The 25463-nt window shown below is 46.3% G+C and overlaps 1 protein-coding gene across 4 annotated transcripts; it reads left to right on the forward strand.

Moving 5' to 3' along the window:
* The first annotated feature begins 239 nt into the window (after nucleotides 1–239).
* LOC112239159 (aldehyde dehydrogenase family 3 member A2) lies at nucleotides 240–22744 on the forward strand. 4 transcript variants are annotated; one of them, XR_006078880.1, is made up of 12 exons: nucleotides 337–580; nucleotides 1468–1646; nucleotides 1919–2047; nucleotides 2355–2457; nucleotides 7430–7515; nucleotides 8837–9045; nucleotides 10194–10311; nucleotides 10653–10794; nucleotides 11284–11450; nucleotides 11848–11947; nucleotides 16812–17855; nucleotides 22529–22744. XR_006078880.1 is itself a non-coding variant. In XM_042297705.1 (11 exons), the coding sequence occupies exons 2-11, from the start codon at nucleotides 1491–1493 to the stop codon at nucleotides 17123–17125; spliced, it is 1524 nt and encodes a 507-aa protein (XP_042153639.1). In that variant the 5' UTR covers nucleotides 240–323; nucleotides 1468–1490; the 3' UTR covers nucleotides 17126–17920. The 4 variants fall into 4 exon arrangements, 3 of the variants coding, with proteins under 3 accessions (XP_042153639.1, XP_042153640.1, XP_042153638.1); XM_042297705.1 differs by lacking the exons at nucleotides 337–580; nucleotides 22529–22744 and adding an exon at nucleotides 240–323 and having other exon boundaries at nucleotides 16812–17920; XM_042297706.1 differs by lacking the exon at nucleotides 22529–22744 and having other exon boundaries at nucleotides 17837–18449.
* Nucleotides 22745–25463: the final 2719 nt, after the last annotated feature.

The following is a 25463-nucleotide window of genomic DNA, read 5'->3' on the forward strand; positions in this document are numbered from 1 at the left end:
ACATAAAAGGAGAGGAGACATAAAAAAATATATATATATGTGTATATATATATATATATACATATATATATATATATATATATATATATGTGTGTATATATTTTTAACATATTTAATTAACTTCATGAAGAAAATTCTAGGTCATTTTTAGGTCGTTTTCCATAAAGACAAATAATTCCATTAATTAGCAAAAATGCAAAAAAACGGCTCATTTGAGTCGGCTACTGTCTGCAGCTAAACCGATACCACCCGTCGCCTCGAGCAATAAATGAACGTCAATCCCACGGTTACGTCAGTGAGGCAGAACCTGGGCAGAACAGAAGGTACGGTACTGTGGCATAATGTAGTTCACCTCCTTGGTAATGAGACATCGATAGCAGCGCAATTTTTTCACACGGTGAATGGCTTTTTATTTTATGCAAGAAGTTTGCGCAGAATAGTAAAGTTTATGATATCGTTTTAAAAATAAAACACCGTCCCGCAGGGTTGAATTTTTCAGAAGTGTATTTTTTGTCCTTCGTTTTTTCCGATTTATTTATTGACAACAGACAATAATCCCGCGTGCTTCTTTTATTCATGTGTGAGTATTGGAAACGTTGTGTTACATGTTTTTAATGTATTTGATGATGTAGTTAAGCTTATTCAACCGACAAAATACTGTTCAGTACTTCTTTATTGTACGGTGAAAGCATCGTAATTCACCATTTCATGATTATTTCAACAGATTTGACAACCAACATATGTAAACTCATTTTTAAGTAATATTTTATATTCCACATTTAGGTTGAGGGTAGAGAAAACAAACAACTGAATAGTCCTTTCAAAGTGCTGTTGATCCTGTAGTTACTCTTCTATTGCAGACCGTGCATTCTACTTTTGTGCTTTGTCCTCTGTTGAATCCCGCTACATATCAGCTCAAAGTTGATTAGATAATATACTCTTCAAGAAAAATACAGTAGACCTACTTCCTATTTGTTCATTTTAAGCAGACCACAAAATCACTGCACATGTATTTGATGGTTTGGGATAATTCTCTGCACTTTCTTCACGTGAGTATTCATAGGCAAATCTATGATAAACCAATGTACTGTAATTATTCAAAACAATTACCTTTCATTAGAAATGTAGTTAGATACAGTATATAGCCATGTACGATACAAGTATAAGGATGTGCATGCATATTTTTAGTCCCTGTGTCTGTCTGCTGTACTTTACAGGTGTATTCTAGTGAAATGTACCTATCTGAACAGGTGTACTTTGTGTGTACTTTACAGGTGTATTCTAGTGAAATGTACCTATCTGAACAGGTGTACTTTGTGTGTACTTTACAGGTGTATTCTAGTGAAATGTACCTATCTGAACAGGTGTAATTTGTGTGTACTTTACAGGTGTATTCTAGTGAAATGTACCTATCTGAACAGGTGTACTTTGTGTGTACTTTACAGTGGCTGTGTGTTTACTGTTCAGGTGTGTGCTGGTGACCGGTTACCATGGAGAAGCAGGCGGTGCAGAGGGCCAGGGAGGCTTTCCTCGCTGGGAGGCCGCGGCCCCTGGAGTTCAGAGTTCAGCAGCTCAAGTCTCTCCAGAGGATGATCACAGACAGACAGGGAGAGATCGCCACCGCCCTCAAACAGGACATCAACAGGGTAAGCTTCAAACATATAGTAGTAGTTCATTACATGGAGCTGTGATAGTCTGAGGTCGATTGTGACACCTTCGATAAGAGCCAATTACATGAGCCTTTTAAGAATATCACAAACTATCACGCCTCTGAACTAGGAATTATGTCTTCCTCAGCAGCTTTTGAAAGTTTATAGTGTTGGGAATAACTGTACAAATACACAGATTTATACATTTAGATCATTTTGCAAAGATTTTCAGTAAGTTTACTGAATAAACCTCACCTTGCGTTCCACAGAGCCAGTATGACACCCCACTGTTTGAGTTGATCGGCCTGGAGAATGAGATCAGCCTGGCTGTGTCGAAGCTGGCCCAGTGGGCTGCTCCTCGGCCTGTAGAGAGGAACCTCCTCACCATCTCAGACCAGGTACGCTATGGAAGACTTATCATTGCACTGCATTAGTCCATTTACACTTAACTTTGATTCTAACAGTGTAGCTATATCTAGAACTTAAAATGGTTCTGCCGCTGTCCCCTTTGAATAACCCTTTCAACAGAGGGTTCTGCTTGGAACTCAACAGGGTTCTGCTTGGAACTCAACAGGATTCTGCTTGGAACTCAACAGGGTTCTGCTTGGAACTCAAAAGGGTTCTGCTTGGAACTCAAAAGGGTTCTACTTGGAACTCAAAAGGGATGAATAAAGTTGATTGTAATGTACTGTACTGTACTTGAAGGCGTACATCCAGCCGGAGCCCCTGGGAGTGGTCCTCATTATCGGGGCCTGGAACTACCCCTGGGCCCTAACCCTGCAGCCCCTGGTCGGGGCTATCGCTGCAGGTACGCCCCAACGACCCCCCTCCCTATTCCTCCTTAGCTGTGTAATCTTCAGCTGCCCCCTCCTCTCCTACTTTTCCCACCACTGTAGTTGTCTTTTATTCAGCGTTGTCTCTCCATCCCTCACTGACACGTACACACAGCATTATCCATCTCCCTATATGTCTGGCATTCTGCTACCACTGAGTGATGTCATCCCATTCACACACACACACACACACACACACACACACACACACACACACACACACACACACACACACACACTGTTAGTGATGTCATCCCATTCACACACACACACACACTGTTAGTGATGTCATCCCATTCTCACACACACACACACACACACACACACACACACACACACTGTTAGTGATGTCATCACATTCACACACACACACACACACTGTTAGTGATGTCATCCATTCACACACACACACACACACACTGTTAGTGATGTCATCACATTCACACACACACACACACACACACACTGTTAGTGATGTCATCACATTCACACACACACACACACACTGTTAGTGATGTCATCACATTCACACACACACACACACACACTGTTAGTGATGTCATCCCATTCACACACACACACACACACACACTGTTAGTGATGTCATCCCATTCACACACACACACACACACACACTGTTAGTGATGTCATCCCATTCACACACACACACACACACACACACTGTTAGTGATGTCATCCCATTCACACACACACACACACACACACACTGTTAGTGATGTCATCACATTCACACACACACACACACACACACACACACTGTTAGTGATGTCATCCCATTCACACACACACACACACACACACACTGTTAGTGATGTCATCCCATTCACACACACACACACACACTGTTAGTGATGTCATCCCATTCACACACACACACAGTTTTTTTATTTTTTATTTTTTATTTCACCTTTATTTAACCAGGTAGGCTAGTTGAGAACAAGTTCTCATTTGCAACTGCGACCTGGCCAAGATAAAGCATAGCAGTGTGAGCAGACAACACAGAGTTACACATGGAATAAACAATTAACAAGTCAATAACACAGTAGAAAACAAAGGGGGGAGTCTATATACAATGTGTGCAAAAGGCATGAGGAGGTAGGCGAATAATTACAATTTTGCAGATTAACACTGGAGTGATAAATGATCAGATGGTCATGTACAGGTAGAGATATTGGTGTGCAAAAGAGCAGAAAAGTAAATAAATAAAAACAGTATGGGGATGAGGTAGGTGAAAATGGGTGGGCTATTTACCAATAGACTATGTACAGCTGCAGCGATCGGTTAGCTGCTCAGATAGCTGATGTTTGAAGTTGGTGAGGGAGATAAAAGTCTCCAACTTCAGCGATTTTTGCAATTCGTTCCAGTCACAGGCAGCAGAGTACTGGAACGAAAGGCGGCCAAATGAGGTGTTGGCTTTAGGGATGATCAGTGAGATACACCTGCTGGAGCGCGTGCTATGGATGGGTGTTGCCATCGTGACCAGTGAACTGAGATAAGGCGGAGCTTTACCTAGCATGGACTTGTAGATGACCTGGAGCCAGTGGGTCTGGCGACGAATATGTAGCGAGGGCCAGCCGACCAGAGCATACAAGTCTCAGTGGTGGGTGGTATAAGGTGTTTTAGTGACAAAACGGATGGCACTGTGATAGACTGCATCCAGTTTGCTGAGTAGAGTGTTGGAAGCCATTTTGTAGATGACATCGCCGAAGTCGAGGATCGGTAGGATAGTCAGTTTTACTAGGGTAAGCTTGGCGGCGTGAGTGAAGGAGGCTTTGTTGCGGAATAGAAAGCCGACTCTTGATTTGATTTTCGATTGGAGATGTTTGATATGAGTCTGGAAGGAGAGTTTGCAGTCTAGCCAGACACCTAGGTACTTATAGATGTCCACATATTCAAGGTCGGAACCATCCAGGGTGGTGATGCTCGTCGGACATACGGGTGCAGGCAGCGATCGGTTGAAAAGCATGCATTTGGTTTTACTAGCGTTTAAGAGCAGTTGGAGGCCACGGAAGGAGTGTTGTATGGCATTGAAGCTTGTTTGGAGGTTAGATAGCACAGTGTCCAATGACGGGCCGAAAGTATATAGAATGGTGTCGTCTGCGTAGAGGTGGATCAGGGAATCGCCCGCAGCAAGAGCAACATCATTGATATATACAGAGAAAAGAGTCGGCCCAAGAATTGAACCCTGTGGCACCACCATAGAGACTGCCAGAGGACCGGACAGCATGCCCTCCGATTTGACACACTGAACTCTGTCTGCAAAGTAATTGGTGAACCAGGCAAGGCAGTCATCCGAAAAACCGAGGCTACTGAGTCTGCCGATAAAAAATATGGTGATTGACAGAGTCGAAAGCCTTGGCAAGGTCGATGAAGACGGCTGCACAGTACTGTCTTTTATCGATGGCGCTTATGATATCGTTTAGTACCTTGAGTGTGGCTGAGGTGCACCCGTGACCGGCTCGGAAACCAGATTGCACAGCGGAGAAGGTACGGTGGGATTCAAGATGGTCAGTGACCTGTTTGTTGACTTGGCTTTCGAAGACCTTAGATAGGCAGGGCAGGATGGATATAGGTCTGTAACAGTTTGGGTCCAGGGTGTCTCCCCCTTTGAAGAGGGGGATGACTGCGGCAGCTTTCAATCCTTGGGGATCTCAGGCGATATGAAAGAGAGGTTGAACAGGCTGGTAATAGGGGTTGCGACAATGGCGGCGGATAGTTTCAGAAATAGGGGTCCAGATTGTCAAGCCCAGCTGATTTGTACGGGTCCAGGTTTTGCAGCTCTTTCAGAACATCTGCTATCTGGATTTGGGTAAAGGAGAACCTGGAGAGGCTTGGGCGAGGAGCTGCCGGGGGGCGGAGCTGTTGGCCGAGGTTGGAGTAGCCAGGCGGAAGGCATGGCCAGCCGTTGAGAAATGCTTATTGAAGTTTTCGATAATCATGGATTTATCGGTGGTGACCGTGTTACCTAGCCTCAGTGCAGTGGGCAGCTGGGAGGAGGTGCTCTTGTTTTCCATGGACTTCACAGTGTCCCAGAACTTTTTGGAGTTGGAGCTACAGGATGCAAACTTCTGCCTGAAGAAGCTGGCCTTAGCTTTCCTGACTGACTGCGTGTATTGGTTCCGGACTTCCCTGAACAGTTGCATATCACGGGGACTATTCGATGCTATTGCAGTCCGGCACAGGATGTTTTTGTGCTGGTCGAGGACAGTCAGGTCTGGGGTGAACCAAGGACTGTATCTGTTCTTAGTTCTGCATTTTTGAACGGAGCATGCTTATCTAAAATGGTGAGGAAGTTACTTTTAAAGAATGACCAGGCATCCTCAACTGACGGGATGAGGTCAATGTCCTTCCAGGATACCCGGGCCAGGTCGATTAGAAAGGCCTGCTCACAGAAGTGTTTTAGGGAGCGTTTGACAGTGATGAGGGGTGGTCGTTTGACTGCGGCTCCGTAGCGGATACAGGCAATGAGGCAGTGATCGCTGAGATCCTGGTTGAAGACAGCGGAGGTGTATTTGGAGGGCCAGTTGGTCAGGATGACGTCTATGAGGGTGCCCTTGTTTACAGAGTTAGGGTTGTACCTGGTGGGTTCCTTGATGATTTGTGTGAGATTGAGGGCATCTAGCTTAGATTGTAGTACTGGCGGGGTGTTAAGCATATCCCAGTTTAGGTCACCTAACAGAACAAACTCTGAGGCTAGATGGGGGGCGATCAATTCAGAAATGGTGTCCAGGGCACAGCTGGGAGCTGAGGGGGGTCGGTAGCAGGCGGCAACAGTGAGAGACTTGTTTCTGGAGAGAGTAATTTTCAAAATTAGTAGTTCGAACTGTTTGGGTATGGACCTGGAAAGTATGACATTACTTTGCAGGCTATCTCTGCAGTAGACTGCAACTCCTCCCCCTTTGGCAGTTCTATCTTGACGGAAGATGTTATAGTTGGGTATGGAAATCTCTGAATTTTTGGTGGCCTTCCTGAGCCAGGATTCAGACACAGCAAGGACATCAGGGTTAGCAGAGTGTGCTAGAGCAGTGAGTAAAACAAACTTAGGGAGGAGGCTTCTGATGTTGACATGCATGAAACCAAGGCTTTTTCGATCACAGAAGTCATCAAATGAGGGTGCCTGGGGACATGCAGGGCCTGGGTTTACCTCCACATCACCCGTGGAACAGAGAAGGAGTAGTATGAGGGTGCGGCTAAAGGCTATCAAAACTGGTCTCCTAGAGCGTTGGGGACAGAGAATAAGAGGAGCAGGTTTCTGGGCATGGTAGAATATATTCAGGGCATAATGCGCAGACAGGGGTATGGTGGGGTGCGGGTACAGCGGAGGTAAGCCCAGGCACTGGGTGATGATGAGAGAGGTTGTATCTCTGGACATGCTGGTTGTAATGGGTGAGGTCACCGCATGTGTGGGAGGTGGGACAAAGGAGTTATCAGGGGTATGAAGAGTAGAACTAGGGGCTCCATTGTGAACTAGAACAATGATAACTAACCTGAGCAACAGTATACAAGGCATATTGACATTTGAGAGAGACATACAGCGAGGCTAGTGATGTCATCACATTCACACACACACACACACACTGTTAGTGATGTCACCACATTCACACACACACACACACACACACTGTTAGTGATGTCATCCATTCACACACACACACACACTGTTAGTGATGTCATCCATTCACACACACACACACACACACACACTGTTAGTGATGTCATCCCATTCACACACTGTTCATTGTCTGTCTGTCTGTCTGTCTGTCTGTCTGTCTGTCTGTCTGTCTGTCTGTCTGTCTGTCTGTCTGTCTGTCTGTCTGTCTGTCTGTCTGTCTCTTCCTCTGTCTCTCTCTCTGTCTCTCTCTCTGTCTCTCTCTCTGTCTCTCTCTCTGTCTCTCTCTCTTACTCTCTCCCTCTCTCTCTCTGCAGGCAATGCAGCTGTGGTGAAGCCGTCTGAGCTGAGTGAATACTCAGCTAGTCTCCTCAAAGCTCTGCTCCCACGATATCTGGACCAGGTCGCTATTCTATTCCCCCTTGTCTGCTGTATGAGAATACTGTATGTCACCGTCCCTCAAATGGCACCCCATTCCCTATATAGTGCACTACTTTAGACAAGAACCCTATGGGCCCTGGTCAAAAGTAGTGCACTATATAGGGAATAGGGTGCCATTTGGTACACCACCCATATATATTTATATATATATAAATATATTATGAAAGCAACTCAATATTCGGAAGGTGTTCTTAATGTTTTGTACACTCAGTTTATGAGAGCAATCTGAGCTGAACTGTTTTAGTCCTGTGACTGTGAGCCAATAGTCAGTGATTTAGCTCCAAGATTACAGCATGACCTTATTACTGCGTGTAGGATAGACAAGTCCTCTGTTGCTGTGATGTCATACACACATACTGGCTACATCCAGCTGTCTAGAGTTGATGTCCTATGCACGCTTAACGGGGTAGTACACAGCACGCTTAAAGGGATAGTTCACAGCACGCTTAAAGGGATAGTTCACAGCACGCTTAAAGGGGTAGTTCACAGCACGCTTAAAGGGATAGTACACAGCACGCTTAAAGGGATAGTACACAGCACGCTTAAAGGGATAGTTCACTGCACGCTTAAAGGGATAGTTCACAGCACGCTTAAAGGGATAGTTCACAGCACGCTTAAAGGGATAGTTCACTGCACGCTTAAAGGGATAGTACACAGCACGCTTAAAGGGATAGTTCACTGCACGCTTAAAGGGATAGTTCACTGCACGCTTAAAGGGGTAGTTCACAGAACACTTAAAGGGATAGTTCACAGAACACTTAAAGGGATAGTTCACAGCACACTTAAAGGGATAGTTCACTGCACGCTTAAAGGGGTAGTTCACAGAACACTTAAAGGGATAGTTCACAGAACGCTTAAAGGGATAGTTCACTGCACGCTTAAAGGGATAGTTCACAGCACGCTTAAAGGGATAGTTCACAGAACACTTAAAGGGATAGTTCACTGCACGCTTAAAGGGATAGTACACAGCATGCTTAAAGGGATAGTTCACAGCACGCTTAAAGGGATAGTTCACTGCACGCTTAAAGGGATAGTTCACAGCACGCTTAAAGGGGTAGTTCACAGCACGCTTAACGGGGTAATACACAGCACGCTTAAAGGGGTAGTTCACAGCACGCTTAAAGGGATAGTACACAGCACGCTTAAAGGGATAGTTCACAGCACGCTTAAAGGGATAGTACACAGCATGCTTAATTTGCAAGCATCTTAGCACGCATCTAAGCAGCTTTGGTTCTGGGATGAACTGTCCTGTTAATTAATGTTGGGGTGTTTAATGTTTCCAGGAGCTGTACCCTGTAGTGTGTGGGGGCGTGTCAGAGACTCAGGAGTTGCTGCGTCAGCGTTTCGACCACGTCTTCTACACAGGGAACAGCACTGTGGGTAAACTGGTGATGGAGGCAGCAGCCCGACACCTCACCCCCGTGACCCTGGAGCTGGGAGGGAAGAGCCCCTGTTACATCGATAAGGACGTCGACCTCAGAGTCGCATGCCGGTCAGAAACCTCAATGCAGTTCATAGTTATTACATTTGGTCTGTAATAGCTGTGGTCTGTAATACATGTGTTCTGTAATTCATGGTGTCAGTAATATAACAGCCATATTGTTGGTCAAGGTAACAGCCCCACAACCTGTTGATATCAGCTGGAGATGACATAGTGAGCTAGCTTTAACAGTTAGCATTCTTGATAAGGAGTTTTGTACTAGTTAGCATCTTTGATAAGGAGTTTTGTACTAGTTAGCATCTTTGATAAGGAGTTTTTTACTAGTTAGCATCTTTGATAAGGAGTTTTGTACTAGATAGCATCTTTGATAGGGAGTTTTGTACTAGTTAGCATTCTTGATAAGGAGTTTTGTACTAGTTAGCATCTTTGATAAGGAGTTTTGTACTAGTTAGCATCTTTGATAAGGAGTTTTTTACTAGTTAGCATCTTTGATAGGGAGTTTTGTACTAGTTAGCATCTTTGATAGGAGTTTTGTACTAGTTAGCATCTTTGATAGGGAGTTTTGTACTAGTTAGCATCTTTGATAAGGAGTTTTTTACTAGTTAGCATCTTTGATAGGGAGTTTTGTACTAGTTAGCATCTTTGATAGGGAGTTTTGTACTAGTTAGCATCTTTGATAGGGAGTTTTGTACTAGTTAGCATTCTTGATAGGGAGTTTTGTACTAGTTAGCATCTTTGACTAGCAAAGCAGTTTCAGCTGACGTGTATTAGCTTAGCATTGTGGCTAATGTTTTGGCAGTTGGTGATGTAGAAAGTTGAGAAAGATGTGAGGAGCAGGATTTAAGGGTCATAGGGTTGCAAAATTGAAAAAACGTTCCCAAAACTCCAAGGTTTTCCAGAAATCCCTTTCGAGAGATTCCCGGAGTTAGAAGGGAATAAGCAGGAAATATATAACCCTCCACCCAGGATTTCTGGAAAACCAGGGGATTTGAGGATTTTTCCCCCAGAATTGTTTAACCCTAAAGGGTCGTTATATGTAATGAGACAACAGCATGCTTAGCTCCTTTTTACAAATCATCAGAATGCTTGAAACTGAAAAATGTTCAAGGTGTATGCGAAAGATGCATATTGATTTGATGTCTGTGGTATATTTATTATTTAATTTTTCTCTTCATGTTGGTTTTGTTCCTCCCCCGCAGGCGTATCACGTGGGGGAAGTTTGTAAACTGTGGTCAGACGTGCATCGCCCCAGACTACATCCTGTGTGAACCCAGCATCCAGAACAGAGTGGTGGAGGGCATCCGGCAGACACTACTGGTCTCTTACGTCCTCTCTGTCTCTACTGTAGCTACCTAGCAAGGATGCTACGATAGCTCTGCCAATGAATTACTACCTTATTACATTGTATATTAATGTACACAGTATGGTATCAATTCAGATGTTCAATTCAGTCAATTCAGGAAGTGAAATGAAATTATTAGATTCATAAATTAAAACTAAGGGGGGGAAAGTCCATAGTTTTCTATGAGAATCTTCCCAATTCATGAATTTGATTTCAATTCCCTTCCAGAATTGACCCCGACCCTGATTGACTGTAGGTAGCAACCCCTTACTCTCTAGCTAGCATCTAATCCACACGTTGTTTTCCTTAATCCTAGGAGTTTTATGGGCCTGACCCCAAATCCTCCCCTGACTACAGCCGCATCATCAACCAGCGCCACTTCAACCGCTTGATGACTCTACTGGAGGGCTACACGGCAACAGTAGGGGGGCAGAGTGACTCATCACAGCGCTACATTGGTACGCAGTCTCATTAGGCTGACAGATATTTGGTGACACATTAGTTAGTAGTTGGGCAGACTTGGGTTTTAATATTACTGTATTTCCCCTTGGGTTGCAACATTCCCAGTACCTTTCCCAAAGTTACAAGGTTTTTCAGAAATCTCAAATTGGAGAATTACATTTTTTTTAAATAAAAAAAAAATTTTTTTTTTAGTCATTTAGCAGACGCTCTTATCCAGAGTAGTGAGTGCATACAATTTAATTTGTACTGGTCCCCCCGTGAGAATCAAACCCACAACCCTGCCGTTGCCATGGGACCAAGTGTGGCTCAGTTGGAGGATTCCCTCGGCTCTCTTGATTCCAGGAATCTCCCAACTGGGATTGCTCTAACTGGGAATCCTCAAACTAAGAATGTACTAATTGAGAATCCTCCAGCCGGGATTCTTTCTGAAACACTTGAGAACTATGTTTTGTCTGTCAAAAAACTTTTTACCCCTGACCCCTCAGCCCCCACGGTGGTGAAGGACGTGCCCCCCCAGGCTAGGCTGATGCAGGAGGAGATCTTCGGGCCCCTGTTGCCCATAGTGACCGTCAGCGACATAGATGACGCCATCCACTTCATCAACGAGAGAGAGAAGCCCCTGGCGCTCTACGTCTTCTCCTCCAACAAGAAGGTAAGGTCTGGAGGGAGCTAGTGAGCAAGCTATGGAGTAGGGCTGAAATCCCCCCAAAAACAGGAGGACAAAGTGGAGATTACACCTGCCAAATCCACTCAAATCTCCACAATTTGGGCATAGGATTTAGGGGTTTATTTTGCGATTGGGCATGGGTCACTTTTAGTTGAGCTCCTGCTGAAATGTCGTTTATATACTGGAAGGAGGTCATCTGTTACTGTGGCAACAACAATTGTCCTTATTTTGGGGTATGTACAGTATGTATTTACATATGATGGGGCTGATAAAAGACATCCCTCTCTCTGTCTCTGTCCATAAGGTGATAAAAGACATCCCTCTCTCTGTCTCTGTCCATAAGGTGATATAAGACATCCCTCTCTCTGTCTCTGTCCATAAGGTGATAAGGCGAATGCTGGCTGAGACTACCAGTGGCGGGGTGACAGTCAACGACGTTATTATGCACTACACCCTCAACTCTCTGCCCTTTGGGGGTGTAGGTAAGAAAACTGTCTTATAATACTGTCAGGCTTTAGGATACGGCCTAGCCGAACCTCTGGTGAATATACTGTTGGTTGGCACGCTAGCCGGACCTCTGGTGAATATACTGTTGGTCGGCACGCTAGCCGGACCTCTGGTGAATATACTGTTGGTTGGCACGCTAGCCGGACCTCTGGTGAATATACTGTTGGTCTTTAGGATACGGCACGCTAGCCGGACCTCTGGTGAATATACTGTTAGGCTTTAGGATACGGCCTAGCCGGACCTCTGGTGAATATACTGTTAGGCTTTAGGATACGGCCTAGCCGAACCTCTGGTGAATATACTGGTGGTTGGCACGCTAGCCGGATCTCTGGTGAATATACTGTTGGTCGGCACGCTAGCCGGATCTCTGGTGAATATACTGTTGGTCGGCACGCTAGCCGGTATTGGGACGATTTTGGTGAACTGACGGCAGCTGATATGATGGCATGCCACTGCCGGCCCGACCACACATAGCCACTAAAGTAGTCATGCCTACGACAGTCCAATGGTGGCTTGCCTGCAGTAGACAGATAGACTGTGTCTAAATTCACCCTCTGACTGTAGTGAGCAGTAATATGTGTATATACAAGTATATTAGATATATGTCACATAAAACCCGTAACAAAGACTAAGCAATTAACCTATTAAAATGTTTATATGACTCTATAAAGATAATTAAAATATACAAGCAAGCATTAGACAATGAGTTGACGTTGACTAACAAGAATGGGTCTGAGAATTGTCTATATCAAAGGCAGATGGTTAATTAACATTGAACAATGAATGGATTAACATTCCAGGCATGAAGCTTAAATTACAAACATTAACAAGCATTCCAAAGCATTATTCCAACCACATAGATCCTAAAGTTAACCTATAGGACAAAGCATGAACAACGAGACACTCACTAGGCCAGAGGCCAAAGCATTATTCCAACCACATAGATCCTAAAGTTAACCTATAGGACAAAGCATGAACAACGAGACACTCACTAGGCCAGAGGCCAAAGCATTATTCCAACCACATAGATCCTAAAGTTAACCTATAGGACAAAGCATGAACAACGAGACACTCACTAGGCCAGAGGCCTAGAATTCTAGGAAGCGAGAATTGATCATACAACCTTCCTCCATGGACTGGATACAGGATAAGAGAGAGAACCAATGCATTTCATTACCTGTAGAACATCTGAAGGTGGAACCTTCTCAACCCAAAACCAACCACCATTGACCAATCAAACAATACCAAGTTTACATTAACCTAAACACTCCCAGGCCCAACAATCTCCACAGGGTGTCACAGCATCTAAAGGCTGGTGTGATGAGGGGGTGAGACAGCATCTAAAGGCTGGTGTGATGAGGGGGTGAGACAGCATCTAAAGGCTGGTGTGATGAGGGGTGAGACAGCATCTAAAGGCTGGTGTGATGAGGGGGTGAGACAGCATCTAAAGGCTGGTGTGATGAGGGGGTGAGACAGCATCTAAAGGCTGGTGTGATGAGGGGACGAGACAGCATCTAAAGGCTGGTGTGATGAGGGAGACAGCATGAGGCTGGTGTGATGTAAATAAGACAGAATTTCTGAGAGGAACATAAACCCCCTTTGAGTAATTCAGAGTTCATCATGTACAGATACAAGTTATCATAGAGATAATCCATATAGAGTCCTCTTTAGGGGACAAGTTACCATAGAGATAATCCATATAGAGTCCTCTTTAGGAGACCAGTTACCACAGAGATAATCCATATAGAGTCCTCTTTAGGAGACCAGTTACCACAGAGATAATCCATATAGAGTCCTCTTTAGGAGACCAGTTACCACAGAGATAATCCATATAGAGTCCTCTTTAGGAGACAAGTTACCACAGAGATAATCCATATAGAGTCCTCTTTAGGGGACAAGTTACCACAGAGATAATCCATATAGAGTCCTCTTTAGGAGACCAGTTACCACAGAGATAATCCATATAGAGATCCTCTTTAGGAGACCAGTTACCACAGAGATAATCCATCCATATAGAGTCCTCTTTAGGAGACCAGTTACCACAGAGATAATCCATATAGAGATCCTCTTTAGGAGACCAGTTACCACAGAGATAATCCATATAGAGATCCTCTTTAGGAGACCAGTTACCACAGAGATAATCCATATAGAGATCCTCTTTAGGGGACCAGTTACCACAGAGATAATACACATAGATAGAATCAGAGTTATCCTCAGGTGAACAAGTTTCTGAAAGATGCCAGGGACTGAGTTGGTAGCATGTCCTTGGGACTGAGTTGGAGGGTAGAGCGTCCTTGGGACTGAGTCGGAGGGTAGAGCGTCCCTGGGACTGAGTCGGAGGGTAGATCCATATAGGACTGAGTCGGGAGGGTAGACGTTACCTAGGACTGAGTCGGAGGGTAGAGTCCTCTTTAGGACTGACCGGAGGGTAGAGCGTCCAGGGACTGAGTCGGAGGGTAGAGCGTCCTTTAGGGACTGAGTCGGAGGGTAGATAATCCTTGGGACTGAGTCGGAGGGTAGAGCGTCCTTGGGACTGAGTCGGAGGGTAGAGCGTCCTTTAGGGACTGAGTTAACACAGAGGGTAATCCTTGGGACTGAGTCGGAGGGTAGACCGTTACCTTGGGACTGAGTCGGAGGGTAGAGCGTCCTTGGGACTGAGTCGGAGGGTAAGCGTCCCTGGGACTGAGTCGGAGGGTAGAGCGTCCCTGGGACTGAGTCGGAGGGTAGAGCCTCCCTGGGACTGAGTCGGAGGGATAGAGCGTCCCTGGGACTGAGTCGGAGGGTAGAGCGTCCCTGGGACTGAGTCGGAGGGTAGAGCGTCCCTGGGACTGAGTCGGAGGGTAGAGCGTCCCTGGGACTGAGTCGGAGGACAAGTTACCCAGGGACTGAGTCGGAGGGTAGAGCGTCCCTGGGACTGAGTCGGAGGGTAAGCGTCCCTGGGACTCCTCGGAGGGACAAGCGTCCCTGGGACTGAGTCGGAGGGTCCAGAGAGTCCTCTGGGACTGGTCGGAGGGTAGCGCGTCCCTGGGACTGAGTCGGAGGGTAGCGATCCCTGGGACTGAGTCGGAGGGTAGCGCGTCCCAGGACTGATAATCGGAGGGTAGAGTCCCTGGGACTGAGTCGGAGGGTAGCAAGTTACCACAGAGATAATCCATCCATATAGTCCCTGGGACTGAGTCGGAGGGTAGCGCGTCCCTGGGACTGAGTCGGAGGGAGTCCCTGGGACTGAGTCGGAGGGTAGCGCGTCCCTGGGACTGAGTCGGAGGGTAGAGCGTCCCTGGGACTGAGTCGGAGGGTAGCCGTCCCTGGGACTGAGTCGGAGGGATAATCCCTGGGACTGAGTCGGAGGGTAGCGTCCCTGGGACTGATCGGAGGGTAGAGTCCTCTGGGACTGAGTCGGAGGGTAGCGCGTAATCCCTGGGACTGAGTCGGAGGGTTAGCGCGTCCCTGGGACTGAGTCGGAGGGTAGATCGTCCCTGGGACTAGAGTCGGAGGGTTATCACACCTTGGGACTGAGTTGGAGGGTAGCACACCTTTGGGACTGAGTTGGAGGTTATGTCCTTGGGACTGAGTTGGAGGGTAGCGTGTCCTTGGGACTGAGTTGAAGGGTAGCACACCTTGGGACTGAGTTGGAGGTTAAGCGTCCTTGGGACTGAGTTGGAGGGTAGAGCGTCCTTGGGACTGAGTCGGAGGGTAGAGCGTCCTTGGGACTGAGTCGGAGGGTAGAGCGTCCTTGGGACTGAGTCGGGAGGGTAGAGCGTCCTTGGGACTGAGTCGGAGGGTAGAGCGTCCTTGGGACTGAGTCGGAGGGTAGAGCGTCCTTGGGACTGAGTCGGAGGGTAGAGCGTCCCTGGGACTGAGTCGGAGGGTAGAGCGTCCCTGGGACTGAGTCGGAGGGTAGAGCGTCCCTGGGACTGAGTCGGAGGGTAGAGCGTCCCTGGGACTGAGTCGGAGGGTAGAGCGTCCCTGGGACTGAGTCGGAGGGTAGAGCGTCCCTGGGACTGAGTCGGAGGGTAGAGCGTCCCTGGGACTGAGTCGGAGGGTAGAGCGTCCCTGGGACTGAGTCGGAGGGTAGAGCGTCCCTGGGACTGAGTCGGAGGGTAGAGCGTCCCTGGGACTGAGTCGGAGGGTAGAGCGTCCCTGGGACTGAGTCGGAGGGTAGAGCGTCCCTGGGACTGAGTCGGAGGGTAGCGCGTCCCTGGGACTGAGTCGGAGGGTAGCGCGTCCCTGGGACTGAGTCGGAGGGTAGCGCGTCCCTGGGACTGAGTCGGAGGGTAGCGCGTCCCTGGGACTGAGTCGGAGGGTAGCGCGTCCCTGGGACTGAGTCGGAGGGTAGCGCGTCCCTGGGACTGAGTCGGAGGGTAGCGCGTCCCTGGGACTGAGTCGGAGGGTAGCGCGTCCCTGGGACTGAGTCGGAGGGTAGCGCGTCCCTGGGACTGAGTCGGAGGGTAGCGCGTCCCTGGGACTGAGTCGGAGGGTAGCGCGTCCCTGGGACTGAGTCGGAGGGTAGCGCGTCCCTGGGACTGAGTCGGAGGGTAGCGCGTCCCTGGGACTGAGTCGGAGGGTAGCACACCTTTGGGACTGAGTTGGAGGTTAATTCGTCCTTGCGACTGAGTTGGAGGGTAGCGTGTCCTTGGGACTGAGTTGAAGGGTAGCACACCTTTGGGACTGAGTTGGAGGTTAATTCGTCCTTGCGACTGAGTTGGAGGGTAGCGTGTCCTTGGGACTGTTGGAGAAGTGCTGCTAGTGCGTCATGCAGCTAACATCTAATCCTTAACAAGTCCCATGACCCTTTGACCCCTCATCTGACCCTAGCCCTGTGACCTCTGAACCCCACAGGTCAGAGTGGAACAGGAAGGTATCATGGAAAGCACACCTTTGACCAGTTCAGCCATCATCGGGCGTGTCTGGTCAAGTCCCTGGGCATGGAGGATGTCAACATGGTGCGGTACCCACCCCAGAACCGCCAGAAGGCTCGCAGGGTCAGGCTGGCCATGAGGACCCCACTGGTCGACTTCTCTAGGAAAACCTACATCTGGGCCGTGACGGCCACCGTCTTTGCTTTCGGTCTCTTTGTCACCTTGACTGCCATCCTGTTAATTGCTGGTGGCTTGAACTGCACCTGTTGGAGACTTTGGCAAATCTGGCGCTAGCTAGTCTTTACCTGTATTGGCCGACGTACGAAAGACATGTCCCTGTGTCTGGTTCCCCTGGCTTTGAATAATGTCTAATGTCTTTGTGTGTCCGACACTGTAACTAAACTCACAACCCTGGTGGTGTAAGCCCCTGACTGTTGTTAGCGGTGTCAGCTTGCCATCACCGATCCTCTGTAATGACGCCGAGCCACTGATTTTGCCCATGGCGGGCTGCTGTTTGCTTGCTAGATGTGTTTTTTTTCTGATCTTCCATTTTAATCTATAATTTCATTCTAATCTAATTCTATGATTTATCTTTGTTTGTTTAAAGATTGTCAAAGAACTGAAAAATTAGATCTGTCTTTTATTGGAAAGGGGATGCCTAGTCAGTTGCACAACTGAATCAACCAAAATGTGTCTTCCTCATTTAACCCCCAACCCCTCTGAATCAGAGACCTGACTGCTTTCACATATATGCTAACAATAATAGAAAAGGTGGAATGGAAAGCGACACAGTAGCCAACATAGGGAATCCTTGAATTTGGACTATGGTTGAAAAATTCCAGCAACTTTCCCAAATGTTCCAGGTTTGCCTGAAATCCTGGTTGGAAGATTCCTGGATTTCCTGTTTAGTCCCTCCTGATTCCGGGAATCTTCCAACAGGGATTTCTGGTAAACCTGGGAAACTTGAACATCATAATGTCTAACATCTCTAACCCCATTCCACAGGTCAGAGTGGAACAGGAAGGTATCATGGGAAGCACACCTTTGACCAGTTCAGCCATCATCGGGCGTGTCTGGTCAAGTCCCTGGGCCTGGAGGAGGTCCACATGGTGCGGTATCCACCCCAGAACCACCAGAAGGTTCGCAGGGTCAGGCTGGCCATGAGGACCCCACTGGTTGACTTCTCCAAGGGCACCTACATCTGGGCCGTCACGGCATCCATTGTGGCTCTGGGACTCCTGGTCGCCCTGACTGTGATTCTAATACTTGCGGCCGGTGTCAGCTGCACCTGTTTGTGATTGATGGATAGACACAGTGAAGTTAAGGTTGCACATTTTGGTAACTTCCCCAAAATCTACCGGTATTCCAGGAATCCTTATTGGAGGATTTCGGATTTCCTGCTTCTTCCCTTATGATTCCGGGAATCTTCCTACCTTTCTCAGGAAAACCTGGTAATTTTGGGAAAGAGTAGAGACACCATGGACTGGGGTATTAACACATTAATGTCAAGTCATTATGTGATTATTGTTGCATCCTACCTCTCCCTTCTCTCTGTCCTCTCTCCTCTCTCCCCTCTCTCTCCTTCTCTCTGTCCTCTCTCTCCTTCTCTCTGTCCTCTCTCTCCCCTCTCTCTCTCTCTCTCTCTCTCTCCTTCTCTCTGTCCTCTCTGTCCTCTCCTTCTCTCTGTTCTCTCTCCTCTCCTCTGTCCTCTCTGGTCTCTCTCCTTTTTTCTGTTCTCTCTCCTATATCCCTCCCCTCTCTCCTTTTCTCTGTCCTCTCTCCTTCTCTCCATTTTCTCTCTCTCTTTCCCCTCACTCCCCTCTCTCTCCTCTCTCCTTCTCTCTGCTCTCTTTCCTATATTGCTCCCCTCTCTGCCCTTTCTCTCCTCCCTCGTTCTCTCCGTTCTCTCTCTATCTCTCTGCCCTCTCTCTCCTCCCTCGTTCTCTCCGTTCTCTCTCTATCTCTCTGCCCTCTCTCTCCTCCCTCGTTCTCTCCGTTCTCTCTCTCTCCTCCCTCGTTCTCTCCGTTCTCTCTCTATCTCTCCCCTCTCTCTCCCCTCTCTCCCTTTCTCTGTTTACTCTCCTATATCTCCCCTCTCTCCTCTCCTCTGTCCTCTATCTCTCCCCTCACTCCCCTCTCTCTCTCCTCTCTCCGTTCTCTCTGTTCTCTCTCCTATATCTCTCCTCTCTCTTCATCACCCTCCTGAAGTTGTTGTGTGTCTCTACAGTAGACATAGACCTGAAGTTGTTGTTGTGTGTGTCTGTACAGCAGACATACAGTGCATTCAGAATGTTTCAGACTCCTTAACTTTTTCCACATTTTGTTACGTTACAGCCTTATTCTAAAATGTATTACATTTTCCCTCATCAATCTACACATAATACCCCATAATGACAAAGCAAAAACTGGTTTTTAATTTGTTACAAATGTATAAAAAAACAACTGAAATATCACATTTACATAAGTATTCAGACCCTTTACTCAGTACTTTGTTGAAGCACTTTGGCAGCGATTACAGCCTCAAGTCTTCTGGGGTATGACACTACAAGCTTGGCACACCTGTATTTGGGGAGTTTCTCCCATTCTTCTCTGCAGATCCTCTCAAGCTCTGTCAGGTTGGATGGGGAGCGTTGCTGCACAGCTATTTTCCAGTCTCTCCAGAGATGTTCGATTGGGTTCAAGTCCGGGCTCTGGCTGGGCCACTCAAGGACATTCAGAGACTTGTCCCAAAGCTACTCCTGCGTTCTCTTGGCTGTGTGGTTAGGGTCGTTGTCTTGTTGGACGGTGAACCTTCACCCCAGTCTGAGGTCCTGAGTGCTCTGGAGCAGGTTTTCATCAAGGATCTCTCTGTGCTTTGCTCTCCATTCAGTTTTCCCTCGATCTCTCAGTTCCTGCTGCTGAAAAACATTCCCACAGCATGATGCCGCCACCACCATGCTTCACCGTACGTATTGTGCCAGGTTTCCTCCTGTGACGCTTGGCATTCAGGCCATATTCAGGCTAAAGAGTTCAATGTTGGCAATATCTGGTTCAGACCAGATAATCTAGTTTCTCATGGTCTGAGTGTCCTTTAGGTGCCTTATGACAAACTCCAAGCGGGCTGTCATGTGCCTTTTAGTGAGGAATGGCTTCCATCTGGCCACACTACCCTAAAGGTCTGATTGGTGGAGTTCTGTCAGAGTGAACTCTGACTATCATGTTCTTGGTCACCTCCCTGACCAAGGCCCTTCTCCCCCGATTGTTCAGTTTGGCCGGGCGACCAGCTCTAGGAAGAGTCTTGGTGGTTTCAAACTTCTTTCCATTTAACAACGATGGAGGCCACTGTGTTCCTGGGGAACCTTCAATGCTGCAGAAATGTTTGGGTACCTTTCCCCAGATCTGTGCCTCGACTCCTGTCTCGGAGCTCTACGGACAATTCCTTCAACCTCATGGCTTGGTTATTGCTCTGACATCCACTGTCAACTGTGGGACCTTATATAGACAGGTGTGTGCCTTTCCAAATCATGTCCAATCAATTGAATTTACAACAGGTGGACCCCAATCAAGTTGTAGAAACATCTCAAGGATGATCAGTGGAAACCGGATGCTCAGCTGAGCTACATTTCGAGTCTCATAACAAAGGGTCTGAATACTTATGGTATTTCTGTGTTTTATTTTTAATACATTTGCAAAAAAAATTGTAAAAACCTGCTTTCGTGTTGTCATTATGGGCTATTGTGTGTAGATTGATGAGGGGAAATGATTTCATTCCATTTTAGAACAAAATGTATTAAAATGTGGAAAAAGTGAAGGGGTCTGAATACTTTCCGAGTTAGGGTTAGGGTTGCACATTCTGGTAACTTTCCCCCCAAATTCCCTTCCTGAAATCCCTACTGGAGGATTTCTGATTTCTTGCTTCTTCCATTATGATTCCGGGAATCTTCCTATCGGAAATATTCATACCTTTCTCAGGAAAAACTGGTAATTTTGGGAAAGAGTAGAGACACCAATGCATTATTGTCAAGGTATTATGTGAGTTTCTTTAGTCTGTACCTTCCATGTCTTCATTTTTAAAAATGTCTTCTGTTGTATGAATTTGTATCAAATGAATGTTTAACTTTTTTTTTTTTACGACATTATATAATACTATTCATGAAGTTCTCTCACTTAACTACAGCTAAAAAGATGAAGTAGGCTAATCAATGAACTACTGTATTGAAAACCAGGTTTTTAGAGCAAATTAGGCCTTAATGTTCTGCTCACATAAAACGTTGACACATATGCCCCAGTGTTAGAGAAATGTTGTTGCCGCTTTCCTTTTAAAGTGGATGGTGGCGGTAGTAGAGGGGTAAAATGGCTGCTCGTAAAATGCAACGGTCATCTGTTGTTTTTAATTCTCCTGCTGCACCTGGAAACCCTATTTCAATTCAATGTAATTCAATGTGCCTTTTTGTCGTCTCCGGATACACTCATATGACACACTATTCCCGATTCAGTACACTACTTCTGAACGGTGCCCATAGAGCTCTAGTCAAAAGTAGTGCACTACATTTACAGAAAATAGCATACCATTTGGGACAGATATATATACGATATAGACTGAGTGTACAAAACATTAGGAACACCTGCTCTTTCCATGACACAGACTGACCAGGTGAATCCAGGTGAAAACTATGACCCCTTATTGATGTCACCTGTTAAATCCACTTCAAATCAGTGTAGATGAAGGGGAGGAGACCTGGTTGAAGAAGGATTTTTAAGCCTTGAGATAATTGAGACATGGATTGTGTCTGGGTGCCATTCAGAGGGCGGAATGGGCAAGACAAAAGATTTAAGTGTCTTTGAGCAGAGAATGGTAGTAGATGCCCAGCGCACCGGTTTGTGTCAAGAACTGCAACGTTGCTAGGCTTTTCCTTGGGACTGAGTTGGAGGGTAGCGTGTCCTTGGGACTGAGTTGGAGGGTAGCGTGTCCTTGGGACTGAGCTGGAGGGTAGCGTGTCCTTGGGACTGAGTTGAAGGGTAGCGTGTCCTTGGGACTGAGTTGGAGGGTAGCGTGTCTTTGGGACTGAGTTGGAGGGTTGGGACTGAGTTGGAGCGTGTCCTCTGGACTGAGTTGGAGGGTAGCGTGTCTTTGGGACTGAGTTGGAGGGTAGCGTGTCTTTGGGACTGAGTTGAAGGGTAGCGTGTCTTTGGGACTGAGTTGGAGGGTAGCGTGTCTCTGGGACTGAGTTGGAGGGTAGCGTGTCTTTGGGACTGAGTTGAAGGGTAGCGTGTCTCTGGGACTGACTGTTGGAGGGTAGCTTGTCTTTGGGACTGAGTTGAAGGGTGTCTCTGGGACTGTCTTTGGGACTGAGTTGAAGGGTAGCGTGTCTTTGGGACTGAGTTGAAGGGTAGCGTGTCTTTGGGACTGAGTTGAAGGGTAGCGTGTCTCTGGGACTGAGTTGGAGGGTAGCTTGTCTTTGGACTGAGTTGAAGGGTAGCGTGTCTTTGGGACTGAGTTGAAGGGTAGCGTGTCTCTGGGACTGAGTTGAAAGGTTGCGTGACCTTGGAGAAGTGCTGCTAGACCATCATGCAGACCATCATGCAGCTAACATAATAATACATATTATTAATATTAATAAACATAATCCTTAACAACGAGTCACATGACCCTTTGACCCCTCATCTGACCCTAGCCCTGTGACCTCTGAACCCCATAGGTCAGAGTGGAACAGGCAGGTATCATGGGAAGCACACCTTTGACCAGTTCAGCCATCATCGGGCGTGTCTGGTCAAGTCCCTGGGCATGGAGGAGGTCCACATGGCGGGGTAAGAAGGATTTTTAAGCCTTGAGATAATTGAGACATGGATTGTGTATGTGTGCCATTCAGAGGGTGAATGGACAAGACAAAAGATGTAAGTGTCTTTGAACAGAGAATGGTAGTAGATGCCAGGCGCACCGGTTTGTGTCAAAAACTGCAACGTCGCTAGGTTTTTCACGCTCAACAGTTTCCTGTTTGTATCAAGAATGGACCCCCCCCCCCCAAAGGAATCCAGCCAACTTGACACAACTGTGGGAAGGATTGGAGTCAACATGGGCCAGCAGTTCTGTCACAAACTGTTGTCATACATTAAACACCAGGTGGCAGCAGAGAGCTAGTCTGATTTTTCCAACGTTATCATACATAACCACTCAGGGTTGTTAGATGCTCTTGGAGGACTTTTTCTTCTCATTCGTTTAGTAGTGTGGGGGGGGTGGTGAGTACAGCCAGGTATTACGGAGTAAGTGTTCACTCACTGTTGTCAATAAAAACTAAAAAACTTTTGTCAATAAAAAAAACAGTGTTGTCAATAAAAACAATGGTGTAAGGCCTCTAGAAGTTTAGTCTGGTGCCATAAAGCTGCTCATAACCATTGCTGTGGAACAGAGGGGTTTAGAGGATATAAACAGGGGTTTAGAGGTTATAAACAGAGGGGTTTAGAGGTTATAAAAAGAGGGGTTTAGAGGTTATAAACAGGGGGGTTTAGAGGTTATAAACAGAGGGGTTTAGAGGTTATAAACAGAGGGGGTTAGAGGTTATAAACAGAGGGGTTTAGAGGTTACAAACAGAGGGGTTTAGAGGTTATAAACTGTGGAACAGAGGGGTTTAGAGGTTATAAACTGTGTAACAGTGGGGTTTAGAGGTTATAAACTGTGCAACAGTGGGGTTTAGAGGTTATAAACAGAGGGGTTTAGAGGTTATAAACAGAGGGGTTTAGAGGTTATAAACTTTGCAACAGAGGGGTTTAGAGGTTATAAACAGAGGGGTTTAGAGGTTATAAACAGAGGGGTTTAGAGGTATAAACTTTGCAACAGAGGGGTTTAGAGGTTATAAACAGAGGGGTTTAGAGGTTATAAACAGAGGGAGTTAGAGGTTATAAACAGAGGGAGTTAGAGGTTATAAACAGAGGGAGTTAGAGGTTATAAACTGTGGAACAGAGGGGTTAGAGGTTATAAACTGTGTTACTGTGAAACAGATGGAGTAGAGGTTATAAACTGTGTTACTGTGGAACAGAGGGAGTTAGAGGTTATAATCTGTGGAACAGAGGGGTGTAGAGGTTATAAACTGTGCAACAGTGGGGTTTAGAGGTTATAAACAGAGGGGTTTAGAGGTTATAAACAGAGGGGTTTAGAGGTTATAAACAGAGGGGTTTAGAGGTTATAAACAGAGGGGTTTAGAGGTTATTAACAGAGGGGTTTAGAGGTTATAAACTTTGCAACAGAGGGGTTTAGAGGTTATAAACAGAGGGGTTTAGAGGTTATAAACAGAGGGGTTTAGAGGTTATAAACTATGGAACAGAGGGGGTTAGAGGTTATAAACTGTGTTACTGTGGAACAGAGGGGGTTAGAGGTTATAAACAGTGTTACTGTGGAACAGAGCGGGTTAGAAGTGATAAACTGGAATAGAGGGGTTTAGAGGTTATAAACTGTGCAACAGTGGGGTTTAGAGGTTATAAACAGAGGGGTTTAGAGGTTACAAACAGAGAGGTTTAGAGGTTATAAACTGTGGAACAGAGGGGTTTAGAGGTTATAAACTGTGTTACTGTGGAACAGAGGGGGTTAGAGGTTATAAACTGTGGAACAGAGGGGGTTAGAGGTTATAAACTCTTACTGTGGAACAGAGCGGGTTAGAAGTTATAAACTGTGGAATAGAGGGGTTTAGAGGTTATAAACTGTGCAACAGTGGGGTTTAGAGGTAATAAACAGAGGGGTTTAGAGGTTACAAACAGAGGGGTTTAGAGGTTATAAACTGTGGAACAGAGGGGTTTAGAGGTTATAAACTGTGTAACAGTGGGGTTTAGAGGTTATAAACTGTGCAACAGTGGGGTTTAGAGGTTATAAACAGAGGGGTTTAGAGGTTATAAACAGAGGGGTTTAGCTTTGCAACAGAGGGGTTTAGAGGTTATAAACAGAGGGGTTTAGAGGTTATAAACAGAGGGGTTTAGAGGTATAAACTTTGCAACAGAGGGGTTTAGAGGTTATAAACAGAGGGGTTTAGAGGTTATAAACAGAGGGAGTTAGAGGTTATAAACAGAGGGAGTTAGAGGTTATAAACAGAGGGAGTTAGAGGTTATAAACTGTGGAACAGAGGGGGTTAGAGGTTATAAACTGTGTTACTGTGAAACAGATGGAGTAGAGGTTATAAACTGTGTTACTGTGGAACAGAGGGAGTTAGAGGTTATAATCTGTGGAACAGAGGGGTTTAGAGGTTATAAACTGTGCAACAGTGGGGTTTAGAGGTTATAAACAGAGGGGTTTAGAGGTTATAAACAGAGGGGTTTAGAGGTTATAAACAGAGGGGTTTAGAGGTTATAAACAGAGGGGTTTAGAGGTTATAAACAGAGGGGTTTAGAGGTTATTAACAGAGGGGTTTAGAGGTTATAAACTTTGCAACAGAGGGGTTTAGAGGTTATAAACAGAGGGGTTTAGAGGTTATAAACAGAGGGGTTTAGAGGTTATAAACAGAGGGGTTTAGAGGTTATAAACAGAGGGGTTTAGAGGTTATAAACAGAGGGAGTTAGAGGTTATAAACAGAGGGAGTTAGAGGTTATAAACTGTGGAACAGAGGGGGTTAGAGGTTATAAACTGTGTTACTGTGGAACAGAGGGAGTTAGAGGTTATAATCTGTGGAAC

Source organism: Oncorhynchus tshawytscha, linkage group LG14, assembly GCF_018296145.1.
Source record: "Oncorhynchus tshawytscha isolate Ot180627B linkage group LG14, Otsh_v2.0, whole genome shotgun sequence".
Classification (NCBI taxonomy): Eukaryota; Metazoa; Chordata; class Actinopteri; order Salmoniformes; family Salmonidae; genus Oncorhynchus; species Oncorhynchus tshawytscha.